Source organism: Mesitornis unicolor, unplaced genomic scaffold (genome assembly GCF_000695765.1).
Source record: "Mesitornis unicolor isolate BGI_N332 unplaced genomic scaffold, ASM69576v1 scaffold26907, whole genome shotgun sequence".
NCBI lineage: Eukaryota > Metazoa > Chordata > Aves > Mesitornithiformes > Mesitornithidae > Mesitornis > Mesitornis unicolor.
This window is the reverse complement of record NW_010197485.1, coordinates 108226-125967: the sequence shown is the minus strand read 5'-3', so window position 1 is coordinate 125967 and position 17742 is coordinate 108226. Positions and strand designations below refer to the sequence as shown.

At 37.1% G+C, this 17742-nt stretch overlaps 1 protein-coding gene across 1 annotated transcript in view; it reads right to left on the bottom strand.

Annotated features, from left to right (window-relative positions):
* Positions 1–11533: 11533 nt before the first annotated feature.
* LOC104544071 (RNA-binding motif, single-stranded-interacting protein 3) overlaps positions 11534–17742 on the bottom strand; it is a 105659-nt gene continuing 99450 nt past the window's right edge. Inside the window, exon 6 of the mRNA XM_010188823.1 lies at positions 11534–11656. Coding sequence (XP_010187125.1) covers positions 11534–11656 — 123 coding nt within the window. The remainder of the gene's footprint in view (positions 11657–17742) is intronic.

Below are 17742 nucleotides of genomic sequence, written 5' to 3'. Positions count from 1 at the left end.
ATTATTATTATTATTATTATTATTGTTATTGAGGGCAGAGGACAGATTATTTAGTGAGAAGAAAATAAGTTTCAATGCTAGGCACACTGAAGAGGTAAGAAATAAATCCAAATCTAACCAGAACTGGTAAAATCTACTCTTTTCTTACTGGGAAGAAGAGACCAATTAGTTCAGCTGTCATGAATGGAACATCATGCCGAAAGTCTGGGCTTTGCCTTAAATATCCTGCTTGAGTTACCTGTACAGCTGATTCCCTGGGTTTGGAATAGGAGCTGCTGTCCAAGCTACAAGAAAGACTATACTTGTACGGAGGTAATTTTCCTCAAAGAAAATAGAAGACCTTGCATTGATTTTCTTATTTATTTAAGTGGCGCTATAAGGTTTATTTAATGTTTGGGGTTTTTTTAATTTGAGAATATAAAATGCAATATAGGTCCTGCTGTTGTTTTTGTCAGTTGTTTTCTGCCTAAGAATGTCTCTCAAAAGACTGGAGTTGTGTTGTGTTTGGGAGGAATAGCAAATGCTATAGATCACTTCCTGTATCACTTTTCCTTCGAGGGAAGAAAAAAAAAAAGAAACATTCTGCAGAAATCTGCATATGTGCAGATGGAGTTCAAATATTTCCACAGAAACTCCTCAGCTACATAAACAGAACTGCCTAAAAAAGAAATGCTTCAAACTAATGGAGGGTGCTGCAGTGTCTTAGTTTGTAATGGGCCCAACTCTGCCTGCAATGATCTCTATAGAATAATTTCAGGCCACGGACACTAATCCTTTACACTTCTGTGCCAGACCTGTAATTGAGATCATACATTACCCTTCCTTAGAACACATATCCAATAGTGTATGTAATAAAGCAAAAATCCTACTATTAAAAATAAATTCAAGATGATGCCATGATGCTTAAGCCATATTTTTCTCTTTTGACACACAAGAAAATATAATGCTGCTCATGACATCTGTATGAAAATTAATGAAAAGGAAAAGTGGATTTATAGGCCTTATAATGTATCATTCTTTTTTTTGCATTCTGTTGCAAGTTAATTACATTAAATTTTTCCATCAATTGTTTTCTGATTTCCAACTCTCTTATATTAAATTTTAAACAAAGGATAGAAGTTTTAGGAAGGTCTTCTGCTCTCAATAGCTCAGGCACAAATAAACTACTAACTTACTAACAGCTAGTTAGGAGCACCTGCACATTAAAAGAAAGGCAGCAAAATAATTTTTGCTAAAAAATTACCTTTGGCTATTGAAAATTTGGGCACCAATTTGGATCTTGTGAATAGACTAAGCAAGGTCATCTGTGGGAATACCATCATAGCGAAATACTCGCTTTACCTCATTATTATAATTTTGTCACTCAAATTAGCACTGCCAAAAATGGTCATTGAAAAAAGAACAAATAAACCCCATTTTTTCAGCTCAGTGCAGGTGTTTTAGGTGGGAAGGGCTAGCAGCAGAGCAGAATCAGGGTAAACAGTATGGAAGGAAAGAAACAGTCAGGTGCCTTAGTAGTTGAGGAAAAAAAAAAGTCAGTTTGGAAATCATAACATCTACTGCAAACCCTGCATACAACTGTGGTTGGCAGACCAGAGAACACAACAGGCCTGAACTTTTTGTATCAGTGAAATCAGTTTGTGTCACAGAAAAATATAACTGATTTGAGGGAACCCCCTAAGGGAAACACATTCAGCTCAGGAAAATGGGGAGTTAAAGCTGGTTGGTGAAAGCACAGTAATTTGGGCATTTAGATAGCAAACTGACTACTGCTGTATTACAACTGCTAAAACTAAAAAAGTGAAACCAGAAGCATACAGGTGTGCCTATCACAGTCAAAAGCCATAACGAATCCCAGAGGATAGAGCAGTCCTCTGTGGGACTGGAAAAGGATGTGTCTCTTTGAGATACGATTGCTCCCTGGACTCAATCTGGTGTGGTGCAGCTCTCATCTGACACACAGTAAAAATCTGCCTTGTTCAACAGTTCATTTACCTTGCTAGAAAAACAACTCAATTCAGCAAACTCCCAAACTCACTCGATGCAGGTGCTCTCAAGCCCCTTGTTACAGTTTAATGAAATGTGCTGACTGAGCTTTTTCATAGTAAATATTAGTTATAGCAGAACTCTCCTCCCAAATTGAGTCTTTTAGGAGCAAGAGGAATCTACAGCACTGTAGCACTGACACAGAATCGCCCATAACTCACAAATAATAAAATACCATCTGAGGGCACAGAGGTTATTGCCATCAGCAGCTCCCTATGGAATTGTAAATCATTTGAACAAAGCTTCCCCTTTTTTGAGAACTTCAGGCTGAAATCTCTGTATATACAGGATCCCAGTGTCTTACATGGTGTATGAAGTCTGCACCTTTAGCTACTTCATTTAACCTTGCTTCACAAATGAGTGAACCCTGAACAGGCTTCTCTTTCCGGATGAAAATAAGAAAGATGCCCCAAAGGAACTGGAAATTTGTCTTAGAGGAAGTTTAAACGTTTGGGCTACCAGCTTGCCAACCATCTGATAAGTCATGTGGATTAACTGTGAAATGCACTGTGCACTGGAGTTCACTGGGATATGCTATGGGAAAAGGCAATGAAGTTCAATGGAATATTATTTTGGTGAGCATCCACAAGCCCAGGCCTTTGCCCAAGCTTATGTTATTTCTGTCACTGTGATTAAAGTATGAAAATCACTGAACATCCTTCAAACTAAATTCACTTTTAACTCTTTTGTATGTGTTTTCAAGAATGTGGCAATGTGTCACCTTCAGAAACACTGCAGCATCTGTAACCTAGTGTTTCTGTGAAGTCCCAGTGCCCCGGCAGTGAAGTTTTTTACAAGAAAACACTGGGAATATAATTCAAAGGTTGATGCTCAGAGTTCAAACACTTTGCTTAACAAAATGTACCCATCCCATTGGGGGGGGGGAAAACAAAAACCAAAAGCAAGCAGCATGCTTATTAATCCCCATAACACATGTTGAAATAAGACAATCTTAACTCTCGGTTCCATATGTTTTTTTCTAAGTGAATACTGTGAATGGTTACTTGAAACATATGTTTACTCTTTGACTGTGCAAACTTCAGACATTGTAAATAAAATGTTATTTACAGTTCTTTTCTGAGTCTTGGTACACCATGCTCAGTAAACATTTTTAAAAGTTTTTATAAATTCCTGAATTTTCAGTACTTAGATGAATAGAAAATATATAATAAAATAATATTACTTGTTTTGAACGGAAATAATGTTTCTTTGCAATGAAAAACAGAGGTTGGAGATGAAAAAAGGCTGTTAGACCATTGCTCTGTTTTTCTGTCAACACGTAAAAGTTTCTTTTGTGGATTTTAAGTGTTTGGCCCAACTGAGTTCTAGATGTCTCAAACAACGACCTTCTCATGATTTATTTCAAACACTAGTCTAGCTCTTAATTTATTACTAATTCCTGCAAGATATTCAATTATGCTTTCCTTATTTTACTTTCAGTTCCTTATTTATACTGTTAGCATGATTAACCATCTCCTACTTTCCATGGATGCCATTCACATATATACATTGTGTTATAAGGTACTGTTATCTATCACTTTCAAGCCCTTTTCTTTCAGCTAAAGTTTACATCTGTGATTGAAGTTGATATAATTCAGGCAGTTCACTTTAGATGGAACTGACATTATGTGAAGGACTGCAACAGTGCTTAGCAGCAACTAGTCGTTCTTCCATGTAATTTATCATGCTGTTGTTTTCCATTGAGGATACAGCCCCTTCAAGGATTTAAGAACTACTTGCTGTGCTTACACACACTTGTAGCGTGTAGAGACACGACCATAGGACTGTTTCCCAGTTCTCAGCAGAGAAGAGCTTTGGGAACACAACCTCTGGGATATGCTTCTTGCTTTTCACCTGATTACAGTCTGGCAAACCATCACCTTTCTAATATTTTCTAATATCCTCAAACTTGTCTTGGATTACAGAGGCCCCACATAGTTTGTCTGCACCACTGATGATCTGGATTCATTATGTTTTTGGAAAGCCATATTCACCATTTCTGTTAGTACTGACAGAATCTACTTTAAACACAGGCAGGACAATAAAAACAAGTTTCATTCTAATACAGCAAAATACAGATGACAGACCTGACATTTAGAGTACTTTTCTTTTTCACTTTTTATTGAGTTTGTCAGTTGTAGGTGTGGTAGGATGTCTCAAACCTAGAATTACTTTCAGCTTTTTTTAACCTATTATTTGTTCCTCTTTTCTACTTCCTTGTCTGTTAAGTAAATAGCCTCTTTCAACTAAATCTTACACAAATCACTAAAGGCAAACCGAATCAAACTAAACCAATCCTCTGTCCCCAAAACCTGCCTTATTGTTTGTGGCATCAGCACAATTTCACATGAACATGCGTGAAGATACAATTTTTTCCTCTTAATATGCAAAGTTTTTAGGGGAACGATCTACTAGTAGCTAGCAAAATGAGTTCACAATCTTGATTTATCTTTAGCAGATACATGAACAAAAATTTCTGGGAGTATAACCAAAGGAGAGCTTTTAGAGGAGGATACGCTTCAGACCACTAATTATATGCCACATACTGTAAGTTTTATGGCTTTTTGTTTCTATTCACTATTGCAAAATAAAAAAGTTCATTTTATATGCAGTGCATGGTTGTTACTAAATAACAAACATGCTTTGGAAGAGGTGGCTTTGAACTGCATTCCGACTGTCCTTCAAACTATCACCAGGTAGCACTTCTAGAAATGACAAAATAGAACTGCAGCAGTCATATGTAAGAAAATATCTGAGAAACAAGCCTCTAAACATTCTAGTTCACGGATATGTGAAGTCAGCTGCAAATTAATTACATGAATGACACTTGTCTGATGATAAAAATGAAGTTATATTACTTATGGCTCTTCTGGCAGATACTTTTTGCTTTGCTGATCCATCACTGTTGCTTTGTGCTGATTTAACTTTTCATCACCATAATCAGAGAGCCAAGTGCTCCTCTGAAAGGGAAACTGGGCTAATGTCACTGTGAGTCAGGAGCTGATACCTCAAACAAAGGCAAGGAATCCTCAACAAAAGCACTCGTTCATTTGTGGAAGTGTCATGTGAAAGTAAAATTTAACACAGAATAAAAGCTACTGACACGCTGGGCTCGTCTGAAGGGCTGCTTGAACCAAGAATGGAATTCCCTCCATCTGTATTTATTCTCCTTTTACGTGCCCCTTCTCTGCCTATGGCAGGCAGTGCATTTGAAGGTAGGCACACTTGCACATAAAGGCAAACAGTAAGGCTCCACCAACAAATGGTAGGAAAGTAAAGCTGAGTTCAGAAGACAAAGGGGAACACTACAGAAATGGGATTTTATAAACTCTATTCACTCAAAAATATAATCTAACCACACCTATGGTCAGATGTAGACTATGGAACCCATGCTGAGACAGCTGATTAGAAAGAGCCTCCTCTACATGAAGGCTGATCAGCCCAATTCTTACAGGAGTCTGTGGGACTTCGAGATGGTCCAAAATGGGAAAAGATCACATCTTCCCTTCTTCACTCTATCAGGTGTTTGACCTATACTGCCAGATTAAGAATTTTTCCACCCTGCTGTTGCACCTGCAAATGTTTCCTTATAAAAATGTTAAATTTATTTTTTTTAAGATTGCTACCCTACTTGTCTCAATAATATTTATTGTCAGTGAATTCTGCAAATTGATGAAATGTTTCATCAAACAGTTATTTGTTCCTTGCAAAATCCTTGGAATCTGGTGTTTTTCAGTTACACTGAGTGCCCCTTTTTTGTCTCAAATTATGTATCAGGCAAACTGGAGCTACCCTTCAAGAGGCTGTTTGGGAAGGAAAGTGCAGGAGGAGTTACCTGTTTTTTATAAATCTCAAGAGAGCTTATGCTGTCCTTCTCCTTTCCCACCAGAATAATTTCTCCTTAAATGGATCACCTGCCCCAGACAGCTTCATGTTGTTAATCACTTACATTTGCCTTGGACCTTGGCTGAGTAAATAGACAAGGAACATCTTAGTTTCAGCCTGAACTAAGCTAATTTAATTTGCAATGGGTTCAGTCCTATATTTTCCACACAAAGAGTAACTGAAACAGTCAGTCGATAAATAAAATAAAAGAGCTTTAAGATTAACACCTGATAACGTGAAAGGCACAAGACTGCAAAGAAACTTTGCTCCTGTAACTCTCCAGAGACCTGGTGACACACAATTGGAATAACAGAGTGCTTTTTGAACAAGGATCTGAACATCAGGGGAATGCGATGATGTTTCAGCTCCATGTAGCTGTAGTATGTGCAAATAGAATTGCAGATTAGACAAGAAAAAAACAACCCTATCTAACAAAGCAGTTATTCTGCTGAGGCCTTTAGGTGACATTTTAAACCACTGGTGACCATGGAGTATCCAAAGGAAATAAAAGATAAAAAACTTATAACAAGCTTGTTGTTCCATTGAAGGGTTCTGGAGATATCATCAAGCTCCGCTGGCAACAAAAAGAACTTACAAAGTAAAAGATAAGACTGATGTACCTGCATAACAAGCCTGTTATTCCACTGAGAGATTTCTGGTTTATAACCAGGAAAGCTGAGTTAGGGTGGTTTGCAGTTTCAACAGAATCCCACACTACGGCAATGCAGTTCTTCCACCTGACTGCATGTTTAATACAGAGGTATCTGGAACAGTTAAACAATATTTTTAGGGTCTTTTTTTGCTTGTTTGTTTAAAAAGGACAATGGAGAGCTTATTTTGTTGCCTATTACATTTCTAAATTAGAAACTGAGAGCTGAGTGAACTGTCTGCAAGTGTGAAGAACAATTAAGCAGCACAGTTCAGTTAGCAGTTTTAGTAAAAAACCTGGCTTCTACTCACTCTCACATTGGTGTTGGCCTCAAAGGTTTAAGATAAAACAGGCCTACAGTAAGGCAGTTCCAAAAGAGAGGGAAAAAAGCTGAAATCACCCCTCTGCCAATGAGGACTAACAAAAGCCTGCCTTGATCTGTTGGATTAACCTGGAACCCAAACAGTATCTGAAATGGATGCTAATGGCAGGGAGGGGACAGAAACCCAGACCAAGAAAGTGCAGAACAGAAGACTTCAGGAATGAGCAGCAAAGGAGAAAGAATAGAGTAAATCTTACCACTGAAGAGGTGGATTATTGCTGCTGATGGCCAAATGTGGAAGTGTTGCAGTAAAAGGCATCCAAGCAACAGGGATCAGACTGCTCAGTTTTTATATTTCTAAAGGTTTTTGTATAATATCCACTCAGGCATCAATCACAACTTTATTAAACCATAAAACAGATGTCAGATCAATGGCTGTATCAGAAACATTTTGAATGACAGGCTGATGATGGAAAAATTCCAGCCTCCATACATTATTAAACATATACTAATGCGGCTTTTTCAATGCTACCCTTACAGACTCACTCTATTCTCCCTCTATGGTACCTTTCTTAATAGCAAACCTAACTGTAGATGAATATTACATAGGAAAAACAAGACTTACGGTAATAAATAATAATAAACTAGTAAACAAAAGAAAAATTTCAAGGTTAAAGCCAGTTGTCTGTCTTCATATTATGTCTCCTGACATTAAAATTTCACTTTAATACAATTGTAGGAGCTGAGGCTGGGTTGTCACGTCAGTCTTAATCAGAATATCCATTTATCGCCTTTTTGCTGTAATCTTGACATAATTTAAGCTCAGGTTTTCTTTACATATTTGCCCACAGCCAGCACACTCATGTAAATACTTTCTGCTCATTTTGAGTGAAGAGGTATGTATGAAAAATATATATAAATATGGCAGAAATTGTCCCTCTGGCAGATTGTTTGCTTAACTCCAGACTTCAGGCAGATTTGGGAGGGTGATCAGAGCTGCACACTTGCCTTTCCATTCATCAGTAACGTAAACTGTATTTTCACTGGCAGAAATCAATTTGATTTTCATAAAGGCAGAAAGGAACTGCGTTCTTGCTGGGTGAAGCACAAAGCACAGCAATTGGGAGATGCAAATGCTCTATGAAACTCGCTCAGAGCACATGAAGATGGGGTTGCCTTGCCACAAAATGCAGACCATTACCTCCTCTCTTCCCCTGGTGCCCTATACCATCCTTAGGGCTGGAATATTTGCCGCGGCTGTATGTTTTCATGAGGTGGGCAGTGAGATCAAGTAAAGATAGATTTGCAGCTTTTCACTTGGCTTGGCATCTTAATAGTCTTACTGCATCCTCCTGATTAGATGAGTGTGTAGTATAGCAGAGATGTCTGATTTTATTAATTATTTATTATATATAAAATTTTGGGGGGCCAGTAACTGAAGGCTTTCCATAGCACAAGGGGAAGGCAGCTGGCTGTGAGTGGAGCTGTAGGAAAACACCTCTGTTTCAGCTGCTGAATTGGATGCTGCCAGCTGGAAGTGAGCAGACCTGCCAGCATTTAGCCAGAAATTACCCTCCTGGCCTGGTGACTAAATAATCAATTGCAGACAGGGATGGAGGCAGCTGCCCTTCAAATCTCCCTGGGGTTTTAACGTGTGCTTCAGGGCTGAGGGGTAAGAACTCAAATCCAGTTTTTGGTGTTGAGGCAGGAATTAGTAGAGGCCAATCTTACTCTGGTAATTCACCTCTCTGAAGGGCCAAAGAGTGCTCCTCTGTGAAGGGTCTCTCCTCTGGAATGGCTTCAGCCTGGACAGAGTATTTTAATCATTTAGAGAGCATCAAAAGGCAGAGTAATTCCCACAAGATATGAGGCATGCATAGGCCGTTATGCTATTTCTCTAGCTTACTCTCTAGAGAACAGATTTTCTGGTGGAGCAATGTTTTAGAAACCCAGCATTCATCCTGAATCAGGCAAGTTTGGAAGTGGGTTTCAAGTCAGCTCTTGCTTAAGTGACCACAGAGGTCTGTTTTGACTGAAAAATATGTTATGTTAATTAGCAAAATGGTTTGTCTAAGGAAGTGAATGTATGAAAGCCTTTTAATAAAAACTGCTTTGCATACTGCAAGCTTTTAAATTAAATTGGGACAGAGTTACAGCCAACACCAAGCAGAATTGTTTGTGGCTTTTTGGCTTGTTTGCTTAAAAAAAATCTGTCTGGTTTCTTGAAAGATAGCTGGTGGGTCTTTATGGCACCCTGTTGTACAGTTTTAAGGACAAAATTTAAAAATATGTTCATAACAGAAATGTATGGCTTATGTCTTATATCTTCCATAAAACCTAGTCCTGCTGAGGTACTCACAGTAGCATGGTTTGGACTTGGCTCGATTAGTCATGGCTTAAACTGCAAGCTCTCAATGCTTCTCTCTCTGGACTGAAATTCAGACTTCAGAATAAACGAAGTAAAAATATCTCTAAATAAATCATATCTCTAAATAGGTTGCCCATTTTCCTCTCTTTTTTTTTTCCTCTTACAGAACAGGAAGATTCAATTTCAAGTCAGAATGAACGCATTCAACAAAACTGCTACAAGCAGCCCAAATCCTGAAGTTCTCCACTCTGCTGGAGAAATTCCCAGTGAGCTCCATCATTTTGTTCCTTGCATGAGGACTTTAACTGAATATGCTGCTGATGGAGGTTTTTATCAAAGAGAAATCCTCTATGAAATAAAATAGGGTGTCATTTGAGATTTATGAAAAGCTCCTGGATACTGTAACACCCATCAATCATTTACCCTTTCTACCTCTTAAAGTTTTCTGTAAATGAGTTAGGAGTTTTAAAGACAGAAAACATAAACCTATATAGCACACCTCTGAATGTATGTCAAGAAGTTGTCATGGAATGCTGTGACCTTGAAAGATAAGACTGTGTAAAGAGCTAGGAAAAGGAAGGAAAGGCTTTCTTTAGTTTCAGTTGCAGTAAAATAAGTTCAGGATCTTATTATCATCCACCAGATCACCTAGTGCCCTTCAGAGTCCTTCCTCTGCCTCCCTAAATGGATTTGTTTCTATGACTTTGTTACTATGAGCATTGTAATAGTGATCTCAAGTCAGAAGAGAAAACTAGCTGGGAATTTTCTAGTTTGCATTAAGTTTATGAGAAACCAAGTGCATAAGACAATGTCTGCAAGAGTCATGGAAATTAAAATGACAGAGAGAAGAAAAAAATCAGAGGAGCTGCCCAGCAGCAACTAGAATTCATTTTTCATTTCCTTGTCTTAATTTTTAAACACACTTTTGAATCAGTAATCACACATGCAGAAATTCTTCAGTATTTCTAGTATTTTCTTTGATTTCATCTCTTCAGAGAGGAAAAATGCTGATATTAATTTTGAGATATAATTCCTACTTCTTTTGATTGTTGAATGAAACATTTAAAGTAACAGGAATAAACAATGAACCATCATATTCAAGTTTCCTCAGAAATAAATACAAAAGTCTCAGATCTCAACAGAGTGTTTTTTTATGGAGAGAAAAGAGGAGTAAGAGGAAGAGAAGACCCAATACAGTGAGTTAAATTACTTCGTAAGGATGCAACTTAATTCAATATCTTATTCAATTTTTAAAAAAAACCAACAAACCAAACACTAAAACAAAAATTAAAGTTGGAAAACTGTGTTCCTATAGATAAGTACCAAGTAGTGGTGAAATAGAAAAAAAAAAGTAAATGCATAACAGGTATTTCATATGACTATTACGTAAAGTACATGTGTGCTAAAGACATGTAAGTGTAATGTTTATGCCTGCATTTTCATAAAAATATACACATACATGCAACATGCACACATTCACGTGTCAAACCACCAAGTATTATATGTAGGCTGTTCTATTTTAGGAAAAATTCAGAGCGTTTTAATATTTTTTTATTAAACGTATTTTTTGCCTTTCTCTGACTCCTGGAGAGTTAATTGAGTCTGACTTACACAGCTTAAAGAGAAAATGATTGTTGAAATATGCATGTTTAAATATAATATACTGGAAACACAGCTGACCTTGACCCAAGGTCATTTCTAAGCCTGGAGCAAACTATGCATGGCTGGCTGCTATGGGTAGAAGTGAGTACTGGATCCTATCATGCAGCTAGAACTCCCATTTCCCAGTGGTAGAACACTTTGTAGATTGAGAAGCAAACAATTTCTGATTAAAATCCAAATTGATAGAGAGGTACTTCCATATTTACATGAGAAGTAGTACAGATAATTCCTGCTAAGTACAGAGCAGGTTTTGTTGACCTACTGTTTTACTACTTGTACTTCTTTGTCAGTTCTGTTCTTCTAATACCTAATGGCAGCTGTATGAAGGTTTTAGAAACATCTGCAGATACATGTCTGTGTGACATAGCGATATGAGGATATGGGTTGTGTAGTACATCACGTTTGGGTCATGATGAAGGGCAGTTTGATGTGTTTGTCTCAACAGGGCCAGACATCTCAGGACATGGAGAAAAACCAAACTAAAATATGGCAATATTAAACTGCAAAAAGGTGAAGCATTGAAAACTCAAGAGTAGTAAATTACTTGGAGAAACTCAGTAAGCTTTAAATGTTTTGTAATATAGAAAGTAAGCAGTATAACCTATGATCTTACCGTTCCTGTTGTGCCCAAGGAAAGGTGGTTCATCTGTTGGGTCAGAGGGCCCATCATGCTTGCTGGCTGCATTGACATAGTGTGGTCCATTGTTGGTGTTATCACAGCACCCTACAAACATACATCATTTACACTTCAATATTTATTTACAAAACAAGCAAACAAACAAACAAAAAACATTCTCTAAATGAGTGAACCTGGCTGAAAACTTGACATGAATCTTAAGAGACTAATATATCTGTCAGAGGAAATATGTTTTGTTCCTATTGACAACCAAGCTACACACATATATTATTTGTACTACTAATGAGGCCATTTTATGTCAGTTCCAATTAAGTGTCATTTTTCACTTCATTGCTTCTGACAAACAAATGCATATGTTCTTTCTATGATGAATGCTACTGTACATTGCAAAATACCTGTCTTTTCTATTTTTCCATAGCCTATATAGAATAATTTTACAAACAGAACACGTGTCCCTAATTATCCCCTGACTTCCAAAACCTTCAGTCTCTGAGATCTTCAGCCTATTATGATAATTATCTTGTATTTCTCCAGTCTCAATTAAGGACCCTTATGCATGACATTTTATAGCTGATTAAGTAAGACTAGCTATTGACAGAAAGTTTGGTAGTAGCACCCATTTAAAACACATACACAGCCTTTAAAAGCATTTTTCTTCTCCGCATGAAACACAAAGACATTTTAATAACAAACAGCATATGAACTAAAACAAGAACACAGCTTTGAACAAAAATGAAACAGAAGACATGCCAGAGGAGCTTTGGAGAAAGCTTCTTTGCCATTCCTATTCCTTGGCTTTTTGCTCTCCCACTCCCCAAGGTCCCATGTTGGTAACCTCATGGCTTAGTGGAGTGTTGATTTTCTTCAGTTCTACGGTGTGAAATGCTACTTCCTGTGTTGGTTAGAGAAAGTCAGTCAGAAACAGAGTGGTCTGCTCTTTCTCTTACAGACAAATAAGGAGGCATTGCCAGCTATTTCTTCATATGAAATAATAGTTCTATGTGCGTATGTATGTTTGTGTGCATACATTATAAATTTACACAATTACACTGCATCTTCTACAAAGTGTGGAAAATGTGGATGAATGTATTTGTTTAAAAAAAAGGAATATTGACTTTTTTTCCATCAAGGTCAATGACAAAATACACCTATAAACAAGAATTTAAAACAAATTAGTTCCCAAGACCAAAGCACATCTGTTTTTAAGTGTCTGTCTCACATTTATGTAGAGTTATGTGACTGCATTGCCAAGAATCTGATTAGAAGCAAAAGATTTCAAATTTTCAGTTGCAAATAATAAAATAAACAAAAATAAAAAATGCTGGAGAAGTACCAATTCCATTTTTTTCCTCACCTTCCAGCAATATTTTGTCTATGTATATCCTATCTGAGAAGCGGAGACTCTGCAGTCTCTGTGAAGTCATTACTTGCATGCAATGGTAAAGAGGAGGTAGGCTTTGCTTGGTCAGTCTTTTTTGTAATACCCTCAGCATACAAAATTTATACACACTTGTTTTATGTCACATAGTGGATTATGTTTCTTGCACTGACAAGAGTCCCTAGGGAAATTTGGCAAATTACAGAAACTAGCCTCCACAGAATATCTGTCATGATTCCAATCAAATGCTTATAAAACAAGCTGATTGGTGTGCAAGTATCAAACCTGCAACACTTGCGAACACTTTTGCCTCTTTCTTGGCTATATTAATTTGCACTGGTTCACACAGATTGACCCACTGATTAACTCATCCTAATGAACTACCACAATGCTAACCTTCTCCTGCGTTGGCATGGGTCCTTAGAAATCAAGATAGTCACAAACTTTCACCACAAAGTTTATTTGAGCATAGTAGGGTTAACATATTATTCAAAAAGCCCTTCTTTCTACCTTACATGACACTCTTCTCTTTCATGCTGCTCCTCTCTTTTTGCTGGAAAAGGAGTCCAAAAGCAAATCTGTGGGACAAAAACTCATTCAGCCTATTTGGCAGGCCCTGCATAGCAGATTTGGTTGAAGAGTTTAAAGTAGCACCATGCCCAAGGAAAATTATCTTTTTCTTGTTCAAAACCAGTGGCCTGGGACACCAGGGCTACTCCTGATGAGGAGCATGCAGTCAAAAAAGGTTCTGGGGTTTGGACATCCATCTGCACTTTTTGTAGGAAATCAGAAGTTTTATGCTCAGAATGATCCACACCACAAACCAGCATTTTTACTGCACCAAACCATGAGTGCTTGAGCTGAATTTGTCAACTGATAAAACAGCTCTCAGTTCCCTCTGGGAGCAGTTTTCTTCATTGGCTTAGAGATGGACAAATGCCTCAGGGCTTTCTGTGACAGACAACGTGAGCTCCCACTTGTGATGTGTGATGCGGTAAGCAGAAAGTCATCCCCGCATCACAGCTTCATGCAGCCCCACACTGCCAGTTGTAGTGGCTGCAATTAATTTAAGGTGTCCCAAAGCCCTAAGATACCAAGATCTCTTTGCAAAGATGTTTATTGCAAAGGTATTGGTTGGAGGAACTTGCTGTAATTACAGATGTGACAGACTGATAGCCATTCCTGTGTATAAATTCAGGAACCTGGATATGAAGGAGGGGCAGCGGTGAAGGAAGTTTTATGATTTAGTGTAGCAAACACAGATGTCAGGCACACAGTGGAAAAATCTGAAAGCAAATGTCTTTCAGTAAATAAGTAAGCAAGACAGGTTTTGCAAATAAACTATTTAAAAAATATATGTACCGGAGATAAAATATATCAAGGACAAAAATAACGCTCAGAGACAGCAAACATATTATTTTTAAAGAGAAAATACATATATTCTAGTACCTAAACATATACTGTTTAATACGTTAGGAAAAGAAGTTGGAAAAACAAATCAAGTATTTGCAGCTTTCCTAAAACAGCTTAACGTGTTTGAAGCTGACAGTTACCTAGAGCAGAGAATTACATGCATTTGCCAGACCATTAATTCACCAGAGTTTGCAGAATCCTCTTGTGATCACGTAGGGAAAAAATTATACTTAATTAAGGAAATATCGTCTGGTTGTTAGGGCGACACCCAGTCTCCAGACCATAATGCGTTTCATAATGCATGCTGTCAAGTCCATTCATATTCAACTTATTTAGCTATAGAAGACAACGTCTTGCATCAGATGTTGCCATCATATTCAAAGTAATTTGATTCTTTTCAGCCTATGATGTGTATTTGCTGATAAATATCCACTTGGTGACTCACAAAGCCTACAGCAAACATATTTTTCAATTTCTTCTGTTTGGATGTCTGATTTTACTGAGTTTGTAAACTGTAGAGAGAGACATCTTAACATGGCATAATACTACTGAAGGCCCAGCTTATTTGAAAAAAACCTGTAGAAGAAATTATGATGAGGTTTTTGCCACTGGTTTTGCCAAAACAAGTAGTTGGCCTGCCAATTAGTTAGGTCTGCCCTGTTGCCTCAGTATAATTATGGTTTTTTTTAATTCCTGCAAGAAACTAGTTACTATAATGACTTTTAAATTCGGCAAGATATTCTTGGCATGTGACTTGTACAATTCTGTCAATGCTATAATGGCTTTAAAAGAAATTAATATTAACAGGTCAAATGGAAAGGAATCAATGGCACAGAAGAAAATGCACAATTTTTTCAACACGACGATAAACCCAAGTTCATTGACATACAGCCTTAATTACTTTTCACTTTATTTGAAAGACCTTGCTGTTTTAAAATGCTTTAAGCAATGTGGATTTACCTTTCACATAAGAAAGTGAATATATTTATTTCAGAATATTTTCTAGTCTATCACTTGCAAAGAAAAAAAGCCTGACCTTATCAACAACAAATACTGCATGCTCCCATGCTGTATGGGAGCCAACTGAACTCACAGGAAGGACACTAAATACAGTCTGTTTATTATATTAAGTAAACTATCTTTAAGTACTTGTCAATACCAAAATGTAAGAGTAAAGTTCATGTTAGTGCAATGACACATACCACCTTAAGTGCCTTGAAGGGTGGGAAAGTGACATCAGAAATAAAAAGCATATTAAAGGGCTTTAGGAACAAAGAGTTCACTAGTTGAGAGAGGCACTTGGAGGCCAGTGGGAGGAAGGATTAGTTAGTCCCAGCTTTCTAGAATAATGAACTGTATTAAAGGCTTCTGTTTTATTCCAGTGTTCTAATACTGATATTGGACTTAAGGCACAAATACCGGCTGAATAAATAATTTTCAAAGCTTACAGTAAGCATCTGTTTATTTTACAGTTTACATTTTCTTTATTTAGGAAGTTTTAACAAGTTAAGCATACTTACTAAATTCTACTTTGTAAATACTGCCCAATGTAAAGCTAATAAACATTACAGCAACGAACTTATTTTTCAAATTTGTTTACAGACACGTTGTGCAGCCATATAAGCTCCAGGTCATTCCATCTAAAAAGTTATTACCATACTACCAAGTGAATGTTTTTATGTTATCAAGAACATGTTGTTTCTTGAGGTTTTATTAAATTGAGTGAAAGGATGACTTTCCTTATCAGACAGATGTGTCAATCAAGAATTAATATGAAAAAACCCAATATACTTTTTTTTTTTTTGCAGATAAATGTACTTTCTCTGCATACTGAATAAATGATGACCGTATTTCTGTTGATTTACTGTTCTGTCTAGATTGACTTGTCTCATCTCCTTGGGCTCCCTCTTAGAGGCAGCAGAAAAATAGGGTCCCCTTGTCAGAGCAATAAGCCTGGTGAAGTATGCTGAACAGGCTGTTAAATGGCCAAACTTTTATGACTATAGTAGGAAGATTAAAGACAAATCCTCTCTGTCCTCTGTCATCAATTCAGTTGGGAATACTCTATATTCCACAAAAACCAATTGTATTTCAAAATCAAAGAAAACCTATTTTCCCTTTCTCAATGAAAAGTTACCAATTGCCTTGGCATTTAATAGATGATCAAAGATTAAATCATGATTTGAGCATGGTGAAGAAGATCAGCAAGCATCAGCTAATAACATATTCTGCAAATCTTGGGATTGGGTTTCATTTCATTACACTGTTGAATTTAAAAGCTTGCTGAAAATGGGGTAAAGTGAGCAGGAAGCCCAAACCCTGCACTAAATTAAAGCAGCTTTAATTTTGGAATGGGCTAACCCTCATACAGACCTTCACCAACCCTGAGTCCTGACTCTGTGGCAAGTACTAAACCATAACTTCATACTGTAATATATCTACTCTTGGGCATGAATTCAAATTGTTATCTGACACCACCTTCATACCTTAGTTGAATCTCCTTGGACCAATGGACACATGTGCTTTCCCTTTCTCCCGTTTTTTTTGCTGTATGTTTGTGAACTTCTTTCCTCAGCTGAAAGCATATGTCATTGGTACAAGAGAGTTACTATCCAGAAGTATCTGGTCTTAAAGGATTAAGAATCCAAATATAGCATGGTAAATAAAAACAAAGGTGACCTTTGTGTATGCACCAACTTTCCTACAACAACAGCCAAGATTTTCGATGGTTTCTTCCCCATTGTACTTCTTGCCTTTAACTATATATCCTGTCTCATAGTTTGAAATACAGCTTTTGATAATACATAGATATTAGCCTACACATATAAATGCAGATTAAAAATGATATAGAAATGCCAACATCAAGAGATAAAGAAAACACAGTTGCATTAGAAAGAGTACTGTATCAGTAACTGTGAACAAATAAAGCAATACTTGCAACTATATTGGTACTGGTTAATAAATGTATTACATCAGGGAGTACTGCTGTGATATTATGTCAGCAGTTTATGCTCCTACCAGAGTTTAAAAACCAGTAAGTTTCATAGGATACCACTGTCTGTTAATCTAAAAGGACTGAAAACAAAACAAAACAAAACAAAACTGAAAGAGATAGCATTTCTGTTGCAAACGAAAAGTTGTACGTGTCACTAAAGTGACTTTTGCATGATGACTTAAATCATTCCACCCAAATTAAGATATCAAGAAAAAGTCCATTGAGCAAAAGGACAATATTTATGAAGGGAAAATATACATTAATTACTACAGGGACTCAGCAGCAGAGTTTGGGAGTTCAGTGCTATATCTTTGCCCTTACTGTCTGCACATGCAGGCTGGACCACAAGCCCATGAGCTCTCTCTAGACTGTGAGAGAAACAGTAGT